Source organism: Carettochelys insculpta, chromosome 31 (genome assembly GCF_033958435.1).
Source record: "Carettochelys insculpta isolate YL-2023 chromosome 31, ASM3395843v1, whole genome shotgun sequence".
NCBI lineage: Eukaryota > Metazoa > Chordata > Testudines > Carettochelyidae > Carettochelys > Carettochelys insculpta.
The window spans coordinates 2,841,639-2,852,560 of record NC_134167.1 but is presented as its reverse complement, the minus strand read 5'-3'; the positions used below and the strand labels follow the sequence as shown (position 1 = coordinate 2,852,560).

Below are 10,922 nucleotides of genomic sequence, written 5' to 3'. Positions count from 1 at the left end.
ATCAAACAAGGCTGAGCAATCCCTGCAACCTGTTAATATTTGCAGTACACTTCCCTGTCTGTTTCTCAGACTTTTCCCAAAGGTTTGGTTTAAATCTTTAGACCTTTGTTTCAACTAGCCTGTTGCACATTCCAAAGGGTGGACTGGGAGAAAGAAATGAGATCTTATACAAGTGAAGGGAAGTGAGAGGATGTCTTGGATTCCAAGCGGTTTGGTAGGTTTATTTCATCTTTATTTGCAAATTTCAGACAGTGCCAGAATAAATGCTTTCAAAGCAATGCCTGGAGGCAAAAGAAATGCACAGGCCAGAATGTGTCTGGGGCTGCTCTCCCGCCACTCCAGAAAAAAAACACAAGTAGGGCGACAAGGCAGGTGAGACAATATTTTTATTGGACCATCTTCTGTTGAGCAAAATAAGATTTTGAGCTTCTGTAGGGCTAGAGAGAGATCAATACAGATGATAGATGTCGATCACATCTCATGTGCCAAGAAGGCTCAATCTTATGAGCTGTGGAGGAGTTTGAGCTCTTCTTAACATCATGGCGAGTACAGGTGCTCAGCTGGATCAAGCCACCAGGTGGGATCCAGGCCTGTTAATTTATGCGAAAACATCCTGGGGCTTGATCCAGACGGCTATGGGAGTTCTGTCTTGAATGGTTTGGAAAGTAGAGTCGGGGAAAATAACCCACTCTTTAAAAAGTGCTATCTATGACTCATTTTCTTCCGTCTCTCAGGAGTGTCATACATTAAAAAATTTGCACTGGTTTTACTACTAGATTAACTTTAAAGCAATTTGGCTAAGCCTGTGCAAACCCTTGATGTAGATTCATTTAAATCTGTGTAATTCTTGCATAAATTGGTTTAGCTTCACTTGGCAGTTTACCTAAGTGGGACTTAAATATTGCATACGCCTTGTGCTGGTCCCCTGGATAGGAGCAGAATTTCATTGTGTCCCTATACATTAACTTCAGTGCTGCCTCATTCACACACACTGAAAATAAATATGCTCAGAATGATATATGTGACACTTGTCTTGCTTTGAGTGTTGCTGTCCTGTTTTGCATCTCACATAGCCTCTCTAGTTGCCCTCATTTTTGCCTACTATGTGATCATATTTCATATAATTTTAGGCTGATCTTTGAAGTTAAAAGGCCTAGGCTGTTTTGCAGTAGAAAGGGAGATTCCTTGGGGAAGGTAGAAAGCAACTTAGTTGAAGCTCTATGGGAATGCAGCTTGCATTCAAGTCCAAACATATATATGTTTGCTGTCACCCCACTTTGAGTTTCTCTTTTGCAATACATCTCTATCATTTTTATTAAGGACCCAGTTCAAAACCCACTGAAATCAACTTCTATTGTCATCAGTGAGCTATGGCTCAGGGGGTAAAGCATGAAAGAGCTGAGCAAATTCCAGGTGGCATCCTCTGAGAAGTGTGGGCAAGAGAGAGAGAATTCCCTCCTTTTGTCCACACTTATATTGGAGTTCCAATAAACTTATCCTTTACACCAGTGTGTATGCAAAGCAGATCCACAGATGCAATGTAAAATCTTTCCAGAAGTGTATTGACTATGGCTTTAAATCATGCACCTAACATCCTATGCCTCAACAACTGTATCTCCCACCATTACTTCTGTGGAGTTCTGTGTGGACTTAGCAGTCTGTCTACATGCTACACTTTGCAGGTTTGTGGGGGGGCTTGTAGCCTCCCACCCCAAGTTATTTCTTTCACTACTTAGACTATTCAGTGCAGATTGTGTTCCAACAGGCCCAGGAAGCTGATTGTTTGCATCCCTAAAAGCAACAGCTGAACAGCATTATTTACCAATATGACATGTCCTCTATAAAGGACTGGACCATTGGTACTTCCTCTAATTAACTGTATACTTTCATCAGTCATTTTCAGATGTATTTGGTGACATACGACACACACACACAATGAGAAAACAGTGTATGTAGTTTTTACTTTATTGTCTAGCTTTACTGCACATACTTTACTCAAGCCTTCCTTATCTGCACCAGTCAGGGTTCCCATAACTATTCTGAATTCAGTTTAAACATACTTTGTCACCCAAGTGACTTAATATTTTTAATTTTAACATTTTGAACCATCCAAATGGAACATAATGCCTGAACGAATAAGTAAACACCATGCATATTCTGGAAGCAAGTTGATAGGCACTCTGCAAGCATACTGATACTGTGCACAGAGAAAATCATAGAACTTTAAACCTAAGTTGTCTCTGAATTACACACCTGGTGCGACATTTTAGCTCAGTACATTTATGGGCTGTTTTGTGACCCGATTTTGAAACCTACACACTGCTGCATTACACACATCAATCTTTCTTCTTCTCCTCTTTCTCTTCCTCTTCTTTCTTCTTCCCCTCTTCAGCTTCCTCAGCAGCCTCCTGGGATTCCTCCCCTTCTTCTGCTTCCTCTTCTTCTCCTCCTTTCTCCTCCTCCTCCTCACCTTCTTTGGCTTCCTCAGATTCCTCCTTGGCACCTTTGAAAATTGAACAGCAATAAACCACTCCACATCAGGCATGTAATGTTGCTAATCCATGGTGTCCACTCTGTTTTAATTGAAGCCAGTGATAAAACCCTACTGACTTTCATGGAACGCAAATTAACTTTGGGGCCATCAACGCATACATCAATTTAGGGTGTGTTTATTTAGGCTAGGGCTTTCAAGATAAGGAAGCTAGGCACCAAATCACATTGCATTTCCAAGGTCTTTTGGGTGCTTAGCTTGTCTAGGCTCTTGAAAACTGTGGCTTTAATATAATAATAACAACAACAGACTGGCAACTCATTTTAAGCCTTGATCCAGAGTCCACTGAAGTCAAACTGAGTCTTTCCACTAACTTCAGTGAACTCTGGATGAGCCCGTTAGTGCCTTTTCTAGTGGATCACCATCCAGATACAGATCAGCTTTCATTCTAAGTAGATCTTATGGAACTATTTAAATAAAAACAAATTTGCTTTCACCAGTGTAGTTAATTCTCCCTCAAGAATTAATCGGGATCATTAAAACATGACTGTTGAATTTATTTCTGCTGTTTAGGCATTTAAAGTTTGCCAGCTATTGTTTAGTGCATTAGACTAAGTTGTCCTGAGAATTGTTATGGCATCAAAAAAAAGAGAATGAAAGTTCTCAATGTATTTCTAGTTCAAAAGACACATGATAAGCAGAAAAGTACTGTAGCAGGAACAGAGAAAGGATGCTCTGGAGAATAATTGTTTTTAATATTTCTTTAAAATATACACATTTAGTAAAGAAATTAATGGAAAAAGTACTTTGGGGGATGTGAAAGGACAGTGGCAGTAACTGGCAAAATCCCCAGCTGGTATAATTCAGCACAGCTTCACTGAACTAAATTTATGCCAGCTGAGGATCTGGTTCAAGCTGTTCCTGGGAATTAATACTTAGTTCAAGATGTTTCTGTTCCTTTCAGGAGTGAATGTAAATGTTGAATTAGGTATTTTTTATTGGCTTGAGAATTTGCCAATAGTGCTTTCTATCAACATGGTCCAATGCTCTTCCTTTGAAAGTTAATTGCAAAACTCCCATTGACTGCCAGAGGAGTAGAATTGGCCCCATAATGTGTGGAATATTCAATATTTATCTGCTCTCATCTTTTACTTTATGCTTGGGTTTTCCCACATGTGCATCACAGGGTCAGTCCAGAAATTCCTTACTTTTGTGACTAGGCCCATTTAAGCCAATGGGTCTATTCACTTGAGTAAGAAGTGCTTATAGTTAACAAAGATTAGCAGATTGAGGCCTCACATCTGAGTAGACGTGAATTCCGGACTAGCATGCTTTGAAAGAAACCAGGTGTACCTTCTTCCTCTGCTTCAGCTTCTTCTCCTCCTTCCTCTTCCTCAGCCTCCTGCTTCTCCTCCTCCTCCTCCTCCTCACCTTCTCCTTCTGAAGGGGGTGCTTCTTTGGCCACTTCCATTTTTGCTGCCTCGATAGTCTCTTCTACTTCTATCTGTTCTTCCTGAACGTGACTGGAGTAGTAAGTAGGGAAGGAACGGGCTGCCATCAAATAAGAGCTGCTCTGTAAACCACTGTAGGCAGACCTGCCGAAGACTGGGGCACTTTGAGGGTAGCTGCTGGTTATGCTTCCAACACTGGTGAAGCTAAGCCGGGTCTCTTCACCTTCCAATAATTTTCTAGGGGAGGAAACAAACAATTATTTATGGTTTGTCCTGCAGTCATGCCAAGAAGCCCCAGGCATGGGTAAGGACCACACTGTACCAACACAGAACCAAACAATGGTTTCTGTCTCCCAAAGATTAGCATCTCATGCACCTTTAGTAATAAAGGCCATTATTCTACAATGGCCGACTGCCAGGCAGTTAAATGCTGATCCAAAAGACAAGATGGCACTTCATTAGAATGAGCTCCAGAAAATGGAAATTGGACATAAATATGCATCACTGGATGTAAAGATCCCCTTGGAAGGGAATTAATGAAAAAGCAGCACTAAAATAATGTCACCATGGCTAAAATGGAAGAGTGTTATATTTTGTTTTCCTGCAGAACTGCATAGAACAGGCACACCCAACAATTTGATATCCTCCTCCTTTTATTCCAGGGAGTCCAAGTTTAATAAATATGCCAAGCAGTTTTATACCACAAAATATTCCCCCCCCTCAACTCTCTGCTTTAGATAGTCCAAATAATTTTAGCTTTGTGTTTGTGGCTTCCACTGATGCTGGGGAGAAAACATAAAATAATGATCTATCAGTAAGTTTGTTCCTAAACATTAGCCTTCAGCCGAGATTTTTTTTAATGCCTAAATAACTTCCAGTAGTATTTGTGCTCCTAATTCACTGAGGCAATTCTGATAATCCCAACTTTGTAATTTGTTACTTTAAGTAGGCTTTGCTAATTCCAACAAACTTTCTTCCATTCAATAAATCTAAGTATGCTACTAAATAGTATAGAAGGTTTTCTATATGGTGAAAATTTTGTACTGAAGCAAATATTTCACCTGCAAATCATTTCTGGTTGGATTTTCTTTTCTGTGAGTGTGAGGTAGGGGTAAGTTAGTAAAAACACTGAAGAATAAAATATAATTCTATGGGAAAGCTGTAGTAACGTTTTCTATTATGAGGAGAGTGCAGAAAATGACCTATTAGTTCCTATCTAAGACACCGATTAGCTTTTCATAGGCTAATCTAGTCAGCAGCTATAATTCTTGAAAAATATTTAATGCTAGTTATTTAAAGGGTGTAAAGCTTGTGAGAGATGTGAAAGATAAAATGGAATTTCTCCAGCTATATGAGAAATTTTCTGATTAACCGAACACTTTCTCCACCATACCTGTATGCTGCAATTTCAATATCCAGCGCCATTTTCACATTGAGAAGATCTTGATATTCTTTCAAATAACGGGCCATCTCACTCTTTGTGCTTCTCAGTTCGTTTTCTAATTTATTAATTGTGTCCTGTTGGGAATAAGAGTTTTCAGAAACACGAAATCCTTACTTCCTCTTTTGTACTGTGGTGATGGTTTGGAAAATAATGCTACAGTTCTATGAAATGTAATTCTGCTGACACGGTGGGATACATTTAATGGACCCAAGTCTGCCCTCAAATACAAAGTTGATGTTCACATTAAGGGCCATGTCACTTTGTAGGGTTTTTCCGCATCTAACAGCTATGATTATATTTCATTTAATATTTTTGAGATCTAAAGTGGTTCTGAATTTTTTCTCCAAACAACTGCCAGAATTTATTTTAGTCCCCACTGTTCTTCAGGAGAAAAGCTAATATGAGGGCACACAGGAAGTTACGTTGTAAAGCTACAATAGTACAATAAATGTTATTTTTTCTTTTTAGCTGAATGCCATTTTTCTTTTGTTCATGGAACTTCATGCTAAGGAACACAATAGTCCAGACCCCTAAATGGTATCTACTAGCATAGGTCCTCAGCAGAGCTACATTGATTTGCACCAGCTAAAGATGCGGCCCATTATTTTTGAGCACACTACTGGCTTTTGCCAAAAAGTTTATCTACTCAGTTTCCATCCTTTTTCCCTCAAAAAAGTGGTGGAGTTTTCTGCTACTTCAAACTAGTTAGTGTCTAATATGCTGGTTACTTAAGGGGAGAATGACCCTCTTAAATCATATTTTTTATGATATAATCCTGCACTACTTGATGAGGCAAAACTTGCAAATGACTTCAATCATAGAAGTGTGTAATTGGAAGGGTCCTCAGTAGGTATTCCAACCCTATCCCTGGCACTCAAGACACGACTATATAATAATTAGACAATTCCTGACAGGTGTTCATGAAGAGTTTTGCAAGAGTGAGAGCCAGAACATTTTACAGGCAGCAATAAGAAATTCAGGAACTCAATTATTCCTGAATTTTTGCGTATTTGTAACACAAACTCCCTTCATATTAAAACTCTTTGATTTTTTAGTCCTTTTGTATTTTCTAGCCTTACCTTCTTAATTAACATTATTAATTTTTCATTAAAGGATAAATTAAATCCTTTAAAAATGTATCTATGGCAATTGATAATCAACTAACTTGCTTTAATGCTAATGCCACCCATTCAAATTTTGTTAACTACAATGTGCAATTCATAAATAATCCAAGCCAGTGAATTTTAAACATGTTAATATAGCTGTAATCTCATATAATGACTGGCATATGCCTTTTGAGAAATAACTAACACAGTATTTTAATTGTGGCCATGTAATTAGTACTGCATTAAAACCCATTGTAACTAACACAGCTCATTGTGTTTTATTATAAACACTGCAAAACATTCATTATAGTACCTTTTTAGTTGCTAATCTTTATTGCTATGGGGATAGTATATGAGATGTTTGAATTTTCTCATTTGATAGGCATCGGGTTTTAACTTAACTCTTTAAAACCAGGTCATGTAATTAGTAAGCCTCCTACTTCATGCAAACCTTTTTTTTAAATTTCTCCTTTAGAGCTGAGGACACCATTGACATTTGCAGGGTCTGATCTAAAGCTTGTGGGAAACTATTACACTGTTTCCACCAGGTCTAAGCATTTGGAGATTTCCGCGCTGTGCCTGGACATCTCCCTTGCTGGGTACTGGGGATGTGGCACGCAATGCTTATGTGGATGCTGCACAGCTCCCAGGCTAGGCTGCAGTAATACTCCTCTCTGCTAGACAGTTGCCTGGCTAAGAGCAACAGTTCCCCACAATGCTGGACAGCGCCCTTCCCTCGCGACCAGCAAGTAATGTGCAACGCTGCTGGACAGCTCCCAGGCGGGGTGCTGCGGTGGCGGCGCGCATCCCACGTCGAGGTGCAGGGCAGCTCCCTGCTCAGGCGTTAGGGCCGATGCCTGCAGGTACCCGCCCGGGACACCGCCCCGCCCCCGGCCTGCTCACCTGCAGGGCGGCGATGTCGCCGTTCTGCTTCTCCTCCAGCTCCTGCAACTGCTTCTCCAGCGCCTCGTTCATGCCGCGCGTGGCCTCGATCTCCAGCGTCTTGGCCTTGAGCAGGCGGCGGCTCTCGGAGATCTCGTCCTTGGCGGCGCGCACGGCGTCCGTGTTCTTGGCGGCGCTCTCGCTCAGCACGGTGAAGCGGCTGCGGAACCACTCCTCGGCGTTCTGCATGTTGCGCGCCGCCAGCTTCTCGTACTGCGCGCGGATGTCGCGCAGCGCGGCCGAGAGGTCGGGCTTGGCCGCCACGTCCATCTCCACCGAGAGGTGCGCGTACTGGATCTGCGCCTGCAGCTCGGCCAGCTCCTCCTCGTGCACCTTCTTGAGGAAGCCCAGCTCGTCCAGCAGGCTGTCGATGCGCTTCTCCAGCTCGGCGCGGGCCAGCGCCGCCTCGTCCGCCACCTTGCGCGCCTCCAGCAGCCGGCCCTCGGCGTCCTCCCGGCTCAGGATCTCCTCCTCGTAGCGCGCCTGCAGCCCGCGCAGCGTCTCCTCCAGGCTCTCGCGCTCGCCCTGCAGCGCCTGCCGCTCGCTCGTGGCCTCCTCGGCCGCCAGGCGCAGCTCGCGGATCTCCTGCTCGTAGAGCGCGCGGAAGCGGGAGGGCTCGGCGTGCTTCTGCCGCAGCACCAGCAGCTCGGCCTCCAGCACCTTGTTCTGCTGCTCCAGCTCGTGCACGCGCTCGATGAAGCAGGCGAAGCGGTCGTTGAGGTCCTGCAGCTGCGCCTTCTCCTGGCTGCGCAGCGACTTGAGGTCGGTGCTCATGGCCGCCACCTGGCTCAGGTCCAGGCTCTCCAGCGAGGCGAGCCCCAGCGAGCCCGAGCCGGCCGAGGCCGCGTAGCTGCGGCGCAGCGAGACGGAGGAGAGCGGCGCCGAGAGGCTGGAGTAGCTGGAGCGGGCCAGGCCCAGGCCCAGGCCCAGGCCCAGGCCATAGCCGCCGCCGCCGCCCACGCTGCTGCTGGCGGTGCTGGCGCTGCGCACGGCGGAGAAGTGCAGCCGCGAGCTCTCCGCCGGCCGCCGCTTGTAGGCGGCGAAGAAGGGCTCGTAGCCGAAGGAGCTCATGGCCGCCGCCGCCGGGCCGGGCGAGGAGACGGGAGGGAAGCGGAGGGGAGGCCGAGCCGCGCCGCTCTACCCGGCTCCGCGCCGCCCACCCCTATTTGTACCCGCGGGGAGAGGCCGAGAGCGCGCAGAGCGCTGCGCACGGGGCCGGGCCCAGCCGGGCGCCGCCTCCCAAGCCGGGCCGCTCCGAGCGCCCGGCCCGCTACCCCCTGCAGCTCCCGCCGCCCCGGTCCCCCTGCCGGCCCGCAGAGCCCGCCGCCTGCCCCCTCCGTCGGCAGCTCCTGTAGCCCACCAGCATGCCCGCCCCCCTCCCCCCTCCGTCATCTCCCGCCACCGGCCCCCGGCCGTGCCTCCCACCCGCCCCCCGGCCCCGCAGCTGCTCCCAGCGCCCCTCCTTCATTTCGCGCTAGGCACAGCAGCTGCAGCTGCCCCCACACCCTCCCATTAGCTCCCAGCAGCGGCCACCTCCCCCCCAGCAACTCCCGCCACCCCCTTGGTCCTCATGCCCTCACTGCAGTGCCCACCGCCTGCCCTTGTCCACCTGCAGTGGCTCCCGCCCACCCCCTGTCCGCGCAGCAGCTCGCATGGTCTCCCCTAGTGACTCTCACTGATCCCGTGCTCCCACAGCAGCTCCCATCACCTCCAGATCCTCACGTCCTAGCAGTGACTCACATGGCCCCATCCCCATCAACCTGCAGCAGCTGCTACCACCCCAAACCACCAACAGCAGCTGCTACTGCCCCTCACTGCCATCCCCTGCCCCAGCAGCTCCGCCAGCCCTATCCCCCTTCACTCCATCCCTCCCACAGCAGCTCCACCAGCCCCCATCATCCCAACGATTCCTCCTGACCCTCTTCACACCCATCAGCCTGTCATACCCTATTGGTTTATTTAATCCCCCAGCCTGGCCCTGGCTGTTCCTGGAACTCATCTCCCTTAACTCCATTCATACCACCCGCTTCCCATCAGAGCCTTCCTCCTCTGCCCATCAGCTCGTTCCCACCTTCTTCTCCTCCCCTCAGTTCTTCCACCCTTTCTCATTCCTCTCTTACCCTCTCACCCCCCAGCCCATCAGCTCCTGCTGTGCCCAGTCCTCTTGCCCCAATATATCCTATCACCTTCTTGAATCTCCCCAGGACCTACTACAACTTCACCCCATCATTTCCTTTACCACTGTTGAGTACCTCTCAGCCCACCCCTCTGGCTCCTTGCTTTCCTCCCAGCCCACCCCTTCACTTTGTATATTCCCTTCCTCCCATGTAGGTCTGCCTCCTGTGATAGGGCAATGACACAAGGGGACTCTAGTAACATAATGAGAACACGCCTAATACAAGAGGTATACGCAAGCATAGGGTGGGAGCCTAAGGAGGTCAGGGTCCAAGCCCACAAGGATTTCAATGGGAATTGGGTATCTAACGTTTTTATTAGCTTTTGGAAACCTTAGCATGTGGGAGCATGCAAATCTGCAATGCTATTCTGCAGCTTAATTTGCTTGGATCACAATCCATTTTACACACTTGCTGTTTAACTCTTTTTTCCTTTCCACCATTTCTCTTCTGGAGTATTTATTATGTCCTTTTCTAAACCAGCCAGTTATAGGAATTCAGAAAAAAAAAAGTGGGGCTCTTCAAAGCACTATTCCCAGAGCAGCTGCTGTCCTGTGGACCCTAATTTTCTTGAATGCTACATGAAGAACTGACCCTACCATTTATTAGTATTTTATTTAATATTTTAATAATATCTGTGCTTCAAACCTGAGGAAAATAGTATACTTAATAATACCAGTAACTGGTCCATGTATAGAATTACAAATCTGGATATGCAGTGTGCATAGCCCATTCCTTTGGGTCAAGAATTGGTTGCAGTAGAAAAGTGCCACTCTCAGACCCTACAGAAACCCCCTGCATACCAGCAGCAGCACCAGGCATCTGTGTGGCTAAGTGCAGACGTTGTTAGCTGGGAAGAGAGCAGAGCAAATAAAAGTCAATGTTTAAGGAGTCATCATACCCTGTATGCTCATAAATATCAGGGTACAGCTCAGATTTTTCTGTACTTCCACAGTTTTTCCCAGTGTGAGAGCAGAGTCTTTGCCCTGAGGTTTTAGTCTAAAACAAAACAACCTAGAAGTGGCCTTGAAGAGAGGACTGTCTATTAATTAGCAAGGATGTGCTCTAGCTGCCTCTCCTGAAAAGCTGTCAGCCTTTTTAGTGCTCATGTGAAAGAAACATAAATGTGGTCAAAAACAAAGTGCTGAGTCAGCCAGCAGTTTAGCATCTGTTCCATTTATGTCTGCTGAAGCAAAAACCTAATGCTGCACCTTTGCTATATGAATTAGTTACGTGTCTCCCAGTTCCATCCAAATTAAACTCCCAGGGAAAGAATCCAAGGCCTGTGCTGAATTTTACTGAGATAACTCTCTT

At 46.2% G+C, this 10,922-nt stretch overlaps 1 protein-coding gene across 1 annotated transcript; it reads right to left on the bottom strand.

The window, feature by feature from the left end:
- Positions 1-2,336: 2,336 nt before the first annotated feature.
- NEFL (neurofilament light chain) lies at positions 2,337-8,554 on the bottom strand. Its single transcript, XM_074981558.1, has 4 exons — positions 7,396-8,554; positions 5,336-5,460; positions 3,845-4,179; positions 2,337-2,503 (listed from the first exon to the last, which is right to left on the bottom strand). Exons 1-4 carry the CDS (start codon positions 8,503-8,505, stop codon positions 2,337-2,339), a joined length of 1,737 nt encoding a protein of 578 aa, XP_074837659.1. The 5' UTR covers positions 8,506-8,554.
- Between the last annotated feature and the right edge of the window lie 2,368 nt (positions 8,555-10,922).

What these genes read in the sequence shown, in the direction of transcription:
- NEFL (XM_074981558.1), bottom strand. Translation starts at nt 8,505, where the DNA reads ATGAGCTCCTTCGGCTACGAGCCCTTCTTCGCCGCCTACAAGCGGCGG. An exon ending in GCGACATCGCCGCCCTGCAG is followed by an intron (nt 5,461 to 7,395) that starts GTGAGCAGGCCG and finishes TATTCCCAACAG; the next exon opens with GACACAATTAATAAATTAGA. An exon ending in ATTGAAATTGCAGCATACAG is followed by an intron (nt 4,180 to 5,335) that starts GTATGGTGGAGA and finishes TTCCTCCCCTAG; the next exon opens with AAAATTATTGGAAGGTGAAG.